Below are 16,833 nucleotides of genomic sequence, written 5' to 3'. Positions count from 1 at the left end.
TTCCGAAAGGTCATGTTCTGGCTGTGACTGACTCGTCGACGGTAGCTAATAAGCCATAGTTTAGATTAGGATTAGTATATAATCATAAGCTTATGAGCTTAAGGAACTGGCAGCATGATTTAGAAGGAATATCATCGATAACCCGTGGTGGTTTAAAGAGCTTGAGATTGGCAACGTCCATCATCATATAATTCAGGTGTTGAAAAATCCAAGTATAGACTAGCTGTAGCTTCTTCAAATGACGTATGTAAAACTCTCAATGGAACAGAGTAAAGTTTTGTGCGAATATGATGTGGACCTAATTGTCTGTTGACGTAAGGTAAAAGTGAATCAAACGTGGCATCATTTATACTTGGTCTTTTATATGAACGATGTCCATGACTGCGTTTCCGTCTTTGGGAAAGAATCCCATCACATTCACATTATTTCCTTGTGGACTAGTCAAATTTCCTACATCATATATATTATCAATGCATCCATATAGAAATGCTATGGTGGCATATTTCTTCCACCAGTTGTCAGATGTTTATGTCGACTTGTCAGATGATTATGTCAACTTGTCAGATATTTATGTCGACTTGTCAGATTATTATGTAGACTTGTCAGATAATAATTATCAAGTCCTGAAACTCAGTATCTCGTTATTTTAGCCTGTTAAAGCCATTAACTGACATCTACTTGTCATCATAATATCTGACAAGTCGACATAATTTTCTGACAAGTCAACATAATTATCTGACAAGTCGACATAATTTTCTGACAAGTCAACCCAATTTTCTGACAAGTCGACATAAATATCTTACAAGTCCACATAGTTATCTGACAAGTCGACTTATCGAAAAAAGTTAGTACAGTAATTGGATTGAGTCGACTTGTCAGATAATTATGTCGTCTTGTCAGATAGTGATGTCGACTTGTCAGATAGTGAAGTGGACTTGTTCAGATAATTATGTCGACTTGTCAGATATTCATGTCGACTTGTCAGATCTTTATGTAAACTTGTCAGAAATATATGTTGTCAACTGGATGGCATAAACTGGGCATGGACACATTTTCATATTGATTATTTAAACACGTGAATAAATGACAAGTCAACAAAAACATCTGACAAGTCGACATAACTATCTGACAAGTCAACAAAAAGATCTGACAAGTCGACATAATTATCTGACAAGTGGGAGGCGGAACTATGCCACCATAAAATGCAGTAGCTAGGGTCCTGATTCAAATATCTAGTTGTCTACGAAAAGGGGTATTTAATGTTGGACTATTTGTGTGATGGTAATTCCCCCCTCCCCCCCCCCCCCCCCAAAAAAAAACCCCTTACCTTCATGGACAAGATGTAGTGATCCGGTGAATAGAAATGTCTGTACAAATGTTGGTTACCACCATTGTTTATTTGAAATCTTTGCCCCGATATTCTTGTATTAAGTGAACCCTTAGTTTCTCCCACATACATTAATCCACATAGCTTACACTAAATAGCGTAGATAACGTTAGAAAATTTACAAGTCAAATTATCAAAAGTTTTGGTACAGAAACTACGTCCGGTGAGATTACTATTACATGAATTTCTAGTGATCAGTATATCACAAGTTTTACATTATTTTACAGAACATTTTGAAATCGAGCACATGGGATCTGAAAAGGAATCATCAAAAATATATCTTAAGGAACATAACAGTCTTTAATTTGGGTATAAGAAGTTTCGTTTCAGTACCAAATCTGACAATTTGACGTGTATTCATAATTTTGTCCTTAAAATGTCGCCAGGGGCGGATCCAGGAATTGCGGTTGAGGGAGGGGCAACTTTGTGAGGCAGGGGGGCTGAGGATCGCCAGATGGGGGCCCAGGGGCGATGCCCCCGGAAGCTCTTGGATTTTACAGATTATATTGGGTTTGAAATATGTCGCCTAAGTAGTCATTTTTAGTATTTTTGGTGAAAAGGTGAAATTAATAAAATGACGCAAATCCTAAGGGTTTTTCCTCTCCCAATAAAAGCAATTCAATAAATCAAAAGATTTCGTCATTGATTTCTCCGAGAGTGGAAAAAATTATTGCTTCTTTTACTGTTTACATTTTTCTAAACAAGACACCATGATTTACCCTAAATTTGAAAATTTTAGGGGGAGGGGGTGGATGCGCCCCCTTAAATCCGCCGCCGGTCGCGCTGGACAAAAACTACTACTATCAACACTGAGTTTCAAATTTTGAAACTATGAGCGATCATTCTTTTGTCTTTAGTCAGGTAGCAGGGGACAGTTTCGCACTATAGGCCCAGTCAACTTTTTTTAAAAAATTGGAAATACCCCATATTTGAAGTGATATTACCTGTGTAAAAATATATTCAATAATTTTAGGATGCATGTCAAATGTAGCTGAGTGCTTAATAAAAATGTTGATATACAACATGTAGGTGTCACCATGATTCCTAGCATATAGATGGGTGCAAAATAATACGAAACTAAGACACGTAGTCAGTTGCTAAAGAAATTCCAGTGAAAACATGCATGGTACAGCAAAAGGTCTGTAGCTGAGAGGGAAGGTGGATGGCCCCATATGAGAGGTAGATTTTTGAGAAGAGCAGATAGGGTTCTTGGTTGTGCACAGTGTCTAAATCCCTATGTTTGGTACTGTGATGGTGTGTGTGTGGAAGGGGGGTGCGGATTAGCCCAAATGAGATAAAATCAAAGCAAAAAAGGGGAACCTGCTCAGAGCATGTTTTGTGCACCAGCACCAGTATTCATAGATTACATGTAATTTAGGGTCATAATTTATTAACTACACTAATATGAAATACAAGTATTGACATAAAAGGGAAATATGATTTTTCATTAGTCTGTCATAATCTGACTTTGGTGTCACATGTTTCAGAACCAAAGAAACTGTCCCCTGCCACCTCAACTATTCGGCATGACGGATTGCAATTGCATTCGTACAATCATTATCTAATTTTAATACCGAGAGGGATAATTTATGTTAAATAAGGAACATCTAATTTGGAGCTCCAAGTGACTTCCTAATAATCAGGTATATTTACTGAATAAGTATACCATAACTAAAGTACGCAATTACTCAAAACTTGTTCTTAAATTCATTTGAATTAAAGATATCGTTGATTCAATACATCTGTGCAACAATTCAAACACACATTAAAAACGTCATTCCTCTAGGCAATATTATTTGTAATTCCCCGCGCTTGCGCGGGGTTTTATCTAGTACCTAATAAAACAAGATCAAGCTAGCCCCAGGCATTCAATGTTATCCAGGTAAGGTCCAATCAGAAATACGTATTATACACCGGATAGATGGAATGTATTCACTACCACCACTTCGATATCAAGAGTGATAGACAAGGAAATATGATTAATGAGACCTAAAATTTACTTCAAGGGGTTGATAACTTCGAGACATCGAAAGTTCGGGAGTAAATTAGCCTAGTTATATAATCGAGACTGTTATGTCTTTCGAAGACAATTCAAAATTGACTTGATCAATCATCAACACGTTCTTCCATGCTGAACTACTTTATCAAAACCTGGTTCAAACAGTATTCAAAATAACAGTCAAGGTGGACAAATAATATCCGGATTGCTATATTTGTAACAGGCACTATGATTTCATTTCGAGAGAACGAAGTTCGAGCCATCTTGAGTCACATGTATCAATACTTGTATCGTTGATAGTATAAGTGTCAGTCAGAAGAGTACTGCACGTACATGTATGTCTGTATCGAAATTACATACCCGAGGATTAACACTTTAATTACAAACCCTTTTAAAAAGGCCTCTCCACTACCAGTGAAGTTACATGTACATTTGTATATCTACATTCACTGAATCTTTTCTCTCATATTTCTTTTGAAATTGACATTGCTTTCATCATACAATGAATACATGTTTGTACTAGTTCGATCCGGCGTTTTCATAACACCTGTCCGCGTAATCATTACCAAATATGGAGCGTCGTCAAAATCAAAGGGTGTATTGGTTTTAACGTAACGAATTGATCAACGATATGATATTTTAGTCATCAAATATAGTTTATATTTTAAAAAAAAATACATAGAAATATAAATATAAACAATAAAATGTCTTTCTTTCTTGTTTCATTGGGTGATGAAAGTAGCAATAATTGCAGAAAAAATTTGCATAACCCGCTAACGCGGGATATGATTTTTGTCTGCAATGCTAGCTACCTTAATTCATTCGATGAAACAACAAAGATATTTATTGTTTAGATATATGTCGTTTGTCATATCAGAAAATCCCAATATCTGCACACTTCTAATTTTATTGAACACCATTTTTATTACACATATCGTTGTCACAACATTTCCCCCGAAGTGTGGTTCCTCCGAACTGGCGTTTACCCAGAGCCCCAGAACCTGGTCGAGGACTGAAGTATACATTACAGATCTGTTGAAAGCAAAGAGGTAATATGTTAACGTGAAGTAAAATGTCATACAGAAAAAAACCCAGATCCATTTATAGAGCTCGTTTTAGGTAAGGCCTAAGAAAAAAAATTTCATGAAGAAGTCTCCGCTTCACCGATTTTGCGCATTTAACAAGCAGTAGATGATGTTTGACGGTTGATTATAGCCAATAAATGAATATTCATGAAAATAAATGAATATTGCCAGTTCACCATGGCGAAGAGAAAGATAAGTCCTTGACAGAGTTGTTTCTAAACGGTGGGGGTCTAATTACATGTATCATATTATAATGCTGAATATTGCAAACGATGTAGCTGGTAAAAAAAAAAACCAAGATGGCGGCATGATACATGTATACCTTGTGAATAGTTTGTTGATAGGAAGACACTTGTCTTTATTACAGATATTTAAAACGTCGAGTGCGTATCTTTCACAGGGGATAAAACTACAATACAAACCCTGGTATCCATACATCCTAATACTATAGACAACTGTAGGTTTGCATCAAGTCGTTCAATCGTTACGCATTGCTGAAAAAAAATAGAAGACAATTTGTATTCAATAATCATAGCGATAAATGGCGTGAGGTTTGCCTACTACGACGCCCTCCTTTCTTCGTTTTAGAGCATACGCAATGTGTTTTGTGTGTGTATTATACAATGATAACTTCTTTGTTGTGTGTGTATTATACAATGATAACTTCTTTGTTGTGTGTATTATACAATGATAACTTCTTTGTTGTGCCTATTATACTATGATTTCTCTGATATTCACATCATTTATTGATTTCTGTGTATTTATAAAGCAGCAGTGTTTTGAAACTGCTTATTCAAAACAATTTGTATGTATTTCTATTATGTTGTTTAATAATAAAGTATGGTTTTCTTATGTCATTTACCTCTACATGTATACATGCATGTATGACACGTTTTAAAAAGGTGGTAACATATAAATGTGCTTTGTTTATTGATTGAAGGGGCATGGACACGATTTGAGACGAAAATTTTCAAATTTCATTTTTCCATTTTTTATGTTTACAATGCTTAACTAAGGTATTTCTAATGGTCAGCAAAAAGTTTAATATCAGTTGGAGAGTTACAAGAGAGATACAGAGCTCACGGTTCTTTGTTAAAGAAAGAAGGCTCGTGTCATGTTTTTGTTTAAATAAGTTAAATATACAAGTAAAAGTTTCGTTTAAAGCAGATTTTTAAAATTACAAGTTAATTCTGAACACAAGCAAACAGTTTCTAGTGTTTGTCACATCTTATTTTGTTTTATAGGGGCATGGACACGATTTGAGCTGAAAATTTTCAAATTTTATTTTTTCATTTCTAATATTGAAATTGTTTAACTAAGGTGTTTCTAATCGGCAGAAAAAAAATTAAATGTCATTTGTTGAGTTCCAAGTGAGATACAGAGCTCACAATACTCAATTTCCGAGTTGCCCAATAGTTATTTCCCTTTGTGGAACTCTTACGCACAGTGAGACGCAAAACATACTATCGTCCACACGCGGTGGGTACAAATGCTTATCGCTGGTTTCAAATATTGCCTTAAGGCCGATTATCATACATCATGAAACCACCCAAACTGCAGGGACACACACTATTAGTAAGTTTATTAGTATTTAATAATAAATTAGCGCAAACAAAAATCGATAATCACCATTTTTCTTTGATTAAAATATCACTCGTGCAGAGGAGGAAGAAAAAATACTTTCATATTTAATTTAATGGCCTAATTCAAACAAATATTAGTCTTAATATGATCAGTTTAATGTATATCAACGGCTGATATAAACAAAATTTACACTTTCATTACTATATATCTGTATTTGCAATAGCTAGTCTATAGTATATGTACATCTTGTATCCACCCAAGCGTTCAACAGAACACTGAACGTACCTCCATCACAGAAAAGCTGATATCTCGGAAGTTGCGTATTCCTTAGAATGTAAACAAGGCTCGTGCTATGTTTATGTTTATATGGGTTAAATATGTAAGACCCTAAAGTGCGATGGTCGCTCCAAAGTTCGATGGTCTACACCAAAGTGCGATGGCTTGTTAACGTTACGGACGACAAAGGGCGATGGTCACGCCAAAGTCCGATGGTGTGGAGTTCAGTAACGTTTGTGGCACCACATCATTGTGACGTCATTCTTAACGTCTTTCAAAATAAAACCGAAGAAGTGCTACATGGACGATAGCAATGGCAAGGTTTACACTGATGAGGATAGTGAGAACGGCAAAATACATTTGTTGTCGAACTATCTACTTTGCCCAAACATTCTTTAATTCATGATCATTTATTACTTTGACGTACACGTATTAAATTGATAAATTCCTTGGGATATGCTATATTACAAAACATTATATACGATTTCGCGTTGGAAAATTTTGTGTTTAATAACACGACAACTAAATGGTAATGAAATAAGTTCTTATTCTTATTTTTTGTGCAAGGATTTTGCACTGATATTTTGGTGAAACAATACACGGTTGGTTCAGTCTGTACCAAAACACCGTGTCGTTTATAATGGACAATCGCACTTTGGCGTGTCACACCATCGGGGTTTGGCGCAGACCAACGCACTTCGGCGTCCTACAAATATACTAGTAAAAGTTTCGTTTAAAGCAGCTATTTTCTATTCACAGGATATTTCTCAACACAATTAAATAGTTGCTAGTGTTTGGTACTTCTCATTTTGTTTTAAACATGCTATTTTCTATCAAGCAATATATATGTAAATAAAAACATGGCACGATCCATGTTTACATAACAAAGAATTTAGAGTGTTGTATCTCACTTGTAACTCAACACCTGATATTAAAATTTTGGTTGACTATTTGAAATACTTGTAAACAATAAAAATCATCTCAAATTGTGACCATGCCCCTTTGATTATGATTTTTTCTATGAAGAAATCTATATGTAAACAAGAGGCCCACAGGCCTTAATAGCTTATCGGTCACCTGAGTACTAGTGAAAAGTATCGCTACTCCGAAGGGTTATGAAATCTAGAAAACGAATCCTGTTCTGAATATCTAAGCTAAATTCTAAAGTTCAGCAACAATATATAATGTATGTGTTTTTAAAACTTCAAAGCCCTCAAAAGTGCATATACTGATGAAAGGCATTACATAATATAATATGTGTATCAACATTAAAAGATATGACTAATCTGGACCCATCCTAGAGTCAAAATCCTGGGTTGTGAAATTCATCATTTTTGTACATCCTTTTCTGCTTTTCCAAAGTATGCACTTAGATTTTATACAGTATCAGCAAACTTAAATTAGTCCTTCAAATCATTAATAAAATTTTATGTCTCATAAAATGTTTTATATGCAAGCTTTTACATTGTAATTCCATGATAATTTATAAATTGCAATTTCATTATTCGTTGTACTAAGATCGGATTCAACTCAGATCGGGATCGAATTCCAAATAATCAAAATCCGGTGAAGCACGAGGTTTTGCTCAATTTAACCTCCACCTCCCTTCCTCCTCCCATATACATGTAATTCTGATTGTCTAATTTGTTTGTAATGGAGAAATCTAGCCTTCATTATTTTTATCATGTAGAATTAATGAGCTTGCTAATCATGTAAATGTGGTTTCCTCTCTGAGGATGTACACCTTTTGGTTTTCAATGTACGTAAAGTTTGTAATTTTGTCTCTTGAACATGATAATTGTGGCTCCTTTTTGTGTACGCCGTCTTCTTGTTACACAAACTTTGTAATCATTTTATAACAATAGCTGGGATAAGCACCAATTTGCAATGTAACATATCTAAGTTTAAATTATTCATCATTTGACCTTATCCCAGCTATTAATTTACATTATCATAGGTAATTCTATATTATATGTGCTTTTGTTCACTCCTTGTCATTTATCTGGACAATAAATGGCACAATCACTCAGCTTAAGTTTTCTTGTTTTCCTACAATGGTTCAAGCAACAAGAACAAGCTTCGAAAAAGGCATTTAACTTTGCTATAAGGGTATAAGCTTTGTTTAATGAAAAGTTTTGAGTATAAATATAATTTTGACATCACCCTGAAACCAAACCCGTATCCCTAGGATCATGAAATTTACAATTTTGGTAAAGGACTACCTACTCCTTCTAAGTATCTATTTAGTTACCATTTAGTATCAATAGCACTAAAGAAGACATTAATTAAATGTTTTACACATAAACACTATATACAAAGTTTGGTCCTGATCTGGGGTCAAAACCCTTTACCCGAGGATCATGAAATTCACCATTTTGGTAGAGGCTTCCTGCTCTACATCATTATGCGTTTAGTTTTTCTTAAATACGTGCAGTTCCAGAGAAGATTTTTGAAAATTAATAAATTTTGGACAGTTTTTGCCCCACCCCTAAGGCCCTGGGGGTGTAGGAATCCTAAAATTTACAATTTATGTCCCCCCCTTGTTTCAAAGATGCTTCATACCAAATTTGAAAAGAATTGGAATGGTAGTAATCAAGATCAAGTTAAAAATTTCTATTGTTTACACATTTAATAACTGACCATTTTGGTCCCACCCTAATACCAAATCCCTACCCCTGGGATCATCAAATTTACAATTTTGGTAAATGACTACCTGCTCTTTCTAAATATACATTTAGTTTCAATTTAGTATCAATAGCACTGTATAGTAAGTTTGGCCCCACCCTGGGGTCAAAACCCTTACCCCGGGGATCCTAAAATTTACAATTCTGGTAGAGACCTTCTTGCTCTACGTCACTATGTATTTGGTTTTTCTTACACATGTGCGGTTCTAAAGAAGATTTTTGAAAATTGATCAATTTTGGGCAGCTTTTGCCCCGCCACTAGGACCACAGGAGTCCTGAAATTTACAATTTATGTTCCCCTTGTCCTATGCTTCAAACAAAATTTGAAAAGAATGGAAATAGCAGTTATCAAGAATAAGTTAAGAATGTTCAATTGTTAACGCACGACGGACGACAACCAACTCAGGTGACCTAAAAAGTGCCGAGCGTTTCGCGAAAGAGTAATCCCTACTTATATTTACGTCTTATGTTTGACGCGGCCATGGCACGAACGGGTCTCGAACTCAAGACCTTCCGGTTATGAAGCAACACATACTTCTTATTATCTTTTTATAATGAAACACAAAATGTAAATATTTTTCAAAATGATATAGATATTTAAAATACCTGTTTAGTTTTACACAGTGTAGTATTTGTGCAGGAACTCGGAGCATCCACTGACTTGCAATCTTTACATCGAACTGCAAACAAAAACAAAAGCTTCTCCTAAGTTTGAAACACCTTTAATATAATTATGCTACTTCCAATTATAAATAAAGATTATATTTCTCCCCTCGCTGGAGGGTTGCAGGGGAATATAGTTATTTGCCCGTTTGTTAGTGTCCTAATTGATAAGACTTAATCTCTAAATGATTTAAGTCACATTTCTCTCCCAATTCTTATCACACTTACTGGAATAGTATTTTGTATTAACAACTAGATTTCCTCTCGCTTTCAATGTTACAGGTGAAAGGTCAAGGTCACTCAAGGGAAAGTCTGAAAATTCCCGTGCAGAAGATTTTAATCTACTGTTATAACATTGTTCACCTTTTCAACTTTTGTCAGTATTTCCGGAATGGGTCAAAGAAGGTGTTACACGTCTCATGCTAATTTCCCTAAAGGTGTTGCATGGATAATGGAAAAAAATAAGTTATTCAAATATATGATAAAACCAATTGGAACGTACCTCTTGATTCAATAATTTTTGAAAATAAGTTTTAAAAACGTGTATTGACAAAATTAGCCAAAATATTTCGAGTTTAAATCAAGCAATAAGCGATTTATATGAGTTTTAGCGTTAAAATGGAGGAGTATCCCCGAATTTCAGAAAAACTACCTCCGTGAAACAAAATAAATTTAGCATGAACATGTTCCTCGAGTTTTCCTCTAAAAAAAAAACAAAACTGTCGCTTTGAAATTTTGTTTTACAAGGGCATTTTTTTGTAAATTTAAAAAAATCGAAACGATTTCACATGTATCATTTTCAACTTCACTTGTTCGTTAATTTTCCTTAGAAATGTATGTTGTACTGCGTGGTCAAGTGGGTAAGGTCATCGACTCTTATATGTAAAGGTGTATTCTATTTTTAAACGACCGGGTTCGACTCCCTCACGAACACATTATTTTTTTCATATTACGTTTTCCATTTAGATATTTTTTTCTTAATTGAAACACGCTTCTAGTTTTTATACAAGTTTCATGTCAAATCTCTGTTTATTACCATGTTCCGAGTTTGAAATAAGCTTCCAACCTGGGCACTGTTTAGTTTGTGAATAAGACTCTCACAGACACGCCGAATACAGTATGCAATACCTGTGTTTTAATAATCAAGGCTGCTAACGAGAACTTGTATGTTTTTCTGAATGAAAGTTGTTGACAAAGGCATGGTGCCTTTTACGAAAAACCGTTGTGAACTATGCAAAGCTTCGGAAGAAAAACTTTAAGGCCAAACAAGGTAATAAACAGTTTATATGTATTCCAGTAGCAAATTGCTATATTGAATCATTTTTTACAGGTGCATGTACTTCCAATAATGTTGAACTTTATTAATGCGTATTAAATTCCCATATTTTGTTTTGTGGCCAGAGTCATGTACAGTTGCCAATTGTTGGTTGTAGAAAATAATACATACGAGTATAAGAGCTTCTGGACTGTAGTAGTATAGAATATTAAATATTTGATACACTCGTAACATGTAACCGTATACATTGTATCTGATACTCAGAAAAAAAGAAAACAATTTAATTTTCACGATTTCAAAAATTATCTTTAGACTACATGTAAATTTATAATGTATTGACACATAAAATGTTTTAGGATTGTTCCAAGTACTGGGGAATCCTTCAGGTATTTAAATAGCAAATACGCAATGAGTATAGATATGAATGAAGGTCAGTTCTACGTCACGAGTGCTGGCACAAAGCTCCGATTAGGGAAAATTTCCGCTTCGGTGCAACACCCTCAAATTTGCAGAAGTGGCCATTTGCGTTCAGTAAGTTTTCAATGTTAGATGCACAGGCAATTATAAAAGATCTATAAGCACAATTACAATGTCTTGAGGAAAAAGAAAGTGAAGTAGATGCACGTTACATTGAAGAACTTAATAAACAATTAAAAACTGAAAACTTAAAAGGTGACATGAGATCAAAGGTTAAACGGATTGGTGAAGGTGAAAAACCAACGAAATACTTCTGTAACGTAGAAGAAAGGAACTATACTAGTACAACTATACAAAGAGGTGTGGGGAAGTTTAACTAAACAAGATAAAATTTTAGAGGGCATGTGTGAATTTTATGAAACTTTACACCAGAGTAAAACTTTAAATGATGATTCACAAAAATGGGAACATGACAATGTATTTGATAATACTAGAAAATTATCAGTAGAAGAAAAAATGAGACTGGAGGGTAATATTAGTTATAATGAGGCAGCATACACTCTGAAATTAAAAAATAATAATACAAGTCCAGGGAGTGATGGATATACAACAGATTTTTTGGAGGGATTTGGAGTATTTTGTCGTCAGATATTTGAATCATTCTTTTAGAAATGTCAATGTTTCTGTCACTCAAGGACAATGTATAATATTATGTATAGCAAAACCCGATAAGCCAAAACAATACTTAAAAAATTGGTTACTAACTACTGTTTACAAAATTGCCTCAGGGTGCATTGCAAACAGAATAAAATCTGTCTTACCAGTACTGATGCATGGCGATCAAACAGGTTTTATATATCAAGTCGAAATATTGCAGAATATACTAGATTAATCTATGATATTATGAATTATACACAAGTCCAAACTATCCCTAGATTGAATTTACTTATATATTTTGAAAAAGGCTTTGATACAGTGTCATGGAACTTTATGGTACAAGTTTTTGTCAATTTTGATAATTCAATAATTGGATGGTTAAAATATTCTACCACGATATCACAACATGGTATCATGTATTCAAAAAAATATCGGACTATCAGTAAATTATATTAAATCACAAGTTATATGAATTGGAAGTAAAACACAAAGCACAGAAATATTAATAAACAAGAGGTACTGTGAGCAATGCTCACTAAGAATATCCCCCGTTTACCCCAATCTCCCAAAGGGTGTTGGTAATAGGTATAAACTACCTCTTTTCTGAGTGTAAAAAACAAATGGCATGACAAACCGAACCATATTGCTACTTCGATGTCCAGTGCACGTGACCTTTGACCTTTTGACCCCAAAATCGATAGGGAACATCTTCATCCCATGGGTAGTCCATATGTATGATATGGTGACTGTAGGTGGAAAGGATAACGCTTTAGAGCCCGGAAACCATATTGCTACTTCGATGTCCAATGCGCTTGACCTTTGACCTTTTGAGCCCAAAATCGATAGGGAACATCTTCATCCCATGGGTAGTCCATATGTATGATATGGTGACGGTAGGTGGAAAGGATAATGCTTTAGAGTCCGGAAACCATTGCGTCTACAGACGGACGGACGGACGGACAGACAGACGGACAACCCGATTCCAGTATACCCCCCCCCCCAACTTGTTGCGGGGGGTATAATAACACATATCTGACAAGGGGAAATCAGTATTGGGCATAAAGTTTGACCTTAGATTACAAGATATAGTTAAAACTAATTTTACCGAAAAAATAAAAACTCTATCAAAACATTGGGAGAGACGACATCTTACCCCTATGGGTCGTATCACTGTAATTAAGTTACTTGCTATATCTAAACTGGTAAATCTCTTTATTGCTTTACTCAATCCATCTAAAGATATTATTCAACAACTAAATCACATTTTGTTTGAATTCCTATGGAAGAGTCCTGTTTCTAAAATTAAGAAAAAAGTAGTCACATAGAATTATGAAAAAGGGGAATTTAAAATGATTGATATTGAGAATTTTATAGATACCATGAAAATATCCTGGGTTAAAAAAATTACTCGAGTGTTCTGCCAAATGACGGTCAGTTACAAGTGCAGATATTGATATCAGTGAGAAATCTAACAATCAGTTTTGGTATGATGTATTTCAATCTTGGAATAAACTAAATGAATTATTAAGCGCATGATAACATCACTCAAGAACACTTGTCTTCTAGTGTTCTATGGTATGATGAGAACATCAAGGTAAATAATAAAGTAATATTTTGAAGGCATGGAGTGCAAATAATATCAACTTTCTTAATTCATTATTAGACAATGATGGAAATATAATGGAATACAACAAGTTTACATTTATATATAACAAAATAAAAACCAATTTTTAAAAAAGAATATTTAAGTGTAACCAAAGTAGTAAAGAAAATAATGAACCGTCATAAGATTGATCAAGTAAGTAAATTAACAGAACCTTTTATTCCAACACATTTACTTCCTTTGATTTTAGACAAAAATGGAAATATTTTTTTATAATACTCTTAATGATAATGAAGTAAAACCTACAGGCCGATTAAAATGGAATGAAATGTTTCAAATTTTACAAGATGAATGGGAAAACATTAATACACTGTACTAATATATTTTTACTAGTTAACGAAAGAAAAATACAATGGTTTCAATATCGTGTTAACCACAGGATATTGACTACTAACACATTCTTAAAAATATTCACAAGTCAGATACAAATATGTGTACATTATGTAGCCAACAAAGAGAAAGTATTGAACATCTATTGTATGAATGTGAACTAGTTCAAATATTTATAAGGATTGTATATGAATGGACCAGTAACATATTTTCTTTTGATGTTGTAACTTGTAAAAAAGAATATATTCTTGGTTGTGGTGAGAATTAAATTAGTAATATTATCAATTACCACCTTCATTTTTGTAGATATTGATGTAGATGTCAGAACAGAACACTTGTGTTAAATAGCTTTAAGCTGACTTTGTCAAATGTATACAATATAGAATTAAAATTAGCGATAAGAAACAACTATGTCGAATTTGTTTTTAAATGGAAGTTATTTGAACAACTTAGAGTACAATAGAATAACATTTTATAAATTTGTCATGCTATATGTATAGATATTGTCAAGTACACAATTTAGTAAATTAAATACAAAGACTGCCATCATATGACTGGTCTAAAACTGTCATCATATGACTGTCCTAAAACTGTCATCATATGACTGGCCTAAAACTGTCATCATATGACTGGCCTAAAACTGTCATCATATGACTGTCCTAAAACTGTCATCATATGACTGGCTTAAAACTGTCATCATATGACTGGCCTACTTTTTCTATAGGGATTATGTAGCCAGAGTATTGTTAAGTTTTTTTGCTTACTGTCCTGTCCTTTTTTCTTGTTTCTTTATTTATGGAAATTATTTACCTATAAAATACCCCATATCCACTGGTTAGGTTGGAATGTAGGTGTTTGTATAATCCTAACCCAATAAATGCCAATAAACAGCATTTACTCTCAAAAAATTATATTGCTTGAGTTCGAATTTACTATGAAAGAGTAAAGGTATAGATTTCTAAATATAAGGTACCCAAGTTCACCGGAAAAAAAACCCAAATGGTGTATGTATTCCAATATATATGCAATTACACATAGTCAATCTACATTACTACCTATGTTCATTCAGAAATTCCATATACTTCCCAAGATATGCAGAAATGATTTTTATTTTATTTTTTAAATATGTACATGTATTATTTTTTAGTAGAATTTAGCTGCGCCGTGGCACTGTACACTAAACAGAATGTTTGTGCGTTGCAACAAGCAATTAAATAGAATGTGATTCATAGCAATCTAAAGGCTGAAATATTACTTTTGATCAATAATGATAGTGCATAGACTATGCTAATAACAAGTCTTTATAAAGAAACTCGGCTCTTTCTATGTCTATTTTTATCCAAACCACATTAACACAGGTGTTTGGCGATTTATAATAATGAAGTTAATTTGGGTAGATAGTGGCACCGGTCGAGATGGATGTGATAAATGAAATTGGAGTAAGAAATTTAACTTTAAAATCATATCTTAAGTTGCACATTTCATGTAATTACTTGCAATGCACAAATATTGTATTTGGTGAAATAATGCCAGGGCCCAGTTAAATTCGACCAAAAAATAAAAGGCATTTTTCTAACTTCGTTTCTGCATATCTTGGGGAGTATATGGATTTTCCGGATGAACTTGGGTAGTAATGTAGATTGATTATGTGTGATTATAATATTAGAACACAGAGTAGAATTTCATACCTATTAGTTTATTGTTTTTTCATCGGCGAAATTGGGAACCCTAAGTTTAGATCTAAGGTCTAAACTTTATCTCTTTAATGATAAATTCGAACCCAAGCGATACCAATTGTCTGTGGTTAGATATATATGCAATATGTCACCGGGATGGTAAACATGCCACTGCAGTTTACGATTGAAATGCGTGATTAGCGATATACAACGATTTCATCAGCATTCAAAATTTCATGGTATTTTTGGCAAATCTTTCAATGCGTCTGCACCTTTTGAGATATGTGGCTCAAAAGAATGCGTACAGCAAACCCGACCCTTTATATAGGATCTTAACGAAGCCATTCGAGCCCGATTTATGCGAGTATAGCCTATGCTCAAAGGCTAAATATATTTCTCGTATTATAGATACAGTAAAATAGCACAAGTGGTATAAGCATACCTCTACCTTTCACTTTGTATAGAAGTTAATCTTTTCTGGGTCTATTCCTAATTTTTTTTATTGCAGTATTGGAAGAGGGGCTTAAGTATGAATTAGTTTTAGCTCTCTTTTCTGATCAGTATATGTCCGGAGTCTGTTGTCGTTGTTAACTTCTCACATTTTTATTTCGTCCAGAACCACTGAGTCAATGTCAATCAAACTTGGCACACGCCATCCTTTGGTGAAGGCAATTTAAGTTTCAAAGGGAAGGTAATCATGAAAAGATAAAAACTGGATGGGGTCATTTAAAAATACTCTTTCCAAGAACCTCTGGGCAAGAAAAGTAGGACACATTGAATGGTGGGAAATAGTAGATTTTTGCTCATTGAAAAATAAACTCATCCTTTTCACATGGAGATTCTTAAGAGCAATTAATGTAAATGCCAGACCTTATATTCTACAGCAGAATTTTACTCAGAATATGAAAGATATGCTTAAAATAATTTTTGAATAATATTACATGGATAAGTACTATTCAGCGTATATGAGTTTTAAAAAGGCAAATATTTTATTAACAAAATAATCCAGAGGCAGATAGGTGCACGACTTCATTATGCATATAAGATATATACATACAGTTTTAATGAAATCTGTTCATTGATGTTAAAGATTTGCCCTGGACAAATGATGTATACGGACGGATGAACGGACAGAT

At 34.0% G+C, this 16,833-nt stretch overlaps 1 protein-coding gene across 1 annotated transcript in view; it reads right to left on the bottom strand.

The window, feature by feature from the left end:
* Positions 1–4,273: 4,273 nt before the first annotated feature.
* The window catches only part of LOC125674602 (uncharacterized), a 25,751-nt gene continuing 13,191 nt past the window's right edge, over positions 4,274–16,833 (bottom strand). The window contains exons 7-9 of the mRNA XM_048911800.2: positions 9,622–9,695; positions 4,894–4,965; positions 4,274–4,418 (exon numbers count right to left, since the gene is read on the bottom strand). Coding sequence (XP_048767757.2) covers positions 4,293–4,418; positions 4,894–4,965; positions 9,622–9,695 — 272 coding nt within the window. The 3' untranslated portion in view covers positions 4,274–4,292. The remainder of the gene's footprint in view (positions 4,419–4,893; positions 4,966–9,621; positions 9,696–16,833) is intronic.

Source organism: Ostrea edulis, chromosome 3 (genome assembly GCF_947568905.1).
Source record: "Ostrea edulis chromosome 3, xbOstEdul1.1, whole genome shotgun sequence".
In the NCBI taxonomy this organism is placed as follows: domain Eukaryota; kingdom Metazoa; phylum Mollusca; class Bivalvia; order Ostreida; family Ostreidae; genus Ostrea; species Ostrea edulis.
This window is presented reverse-complemented; position numbering and strand designations above follow the sequence as displayed.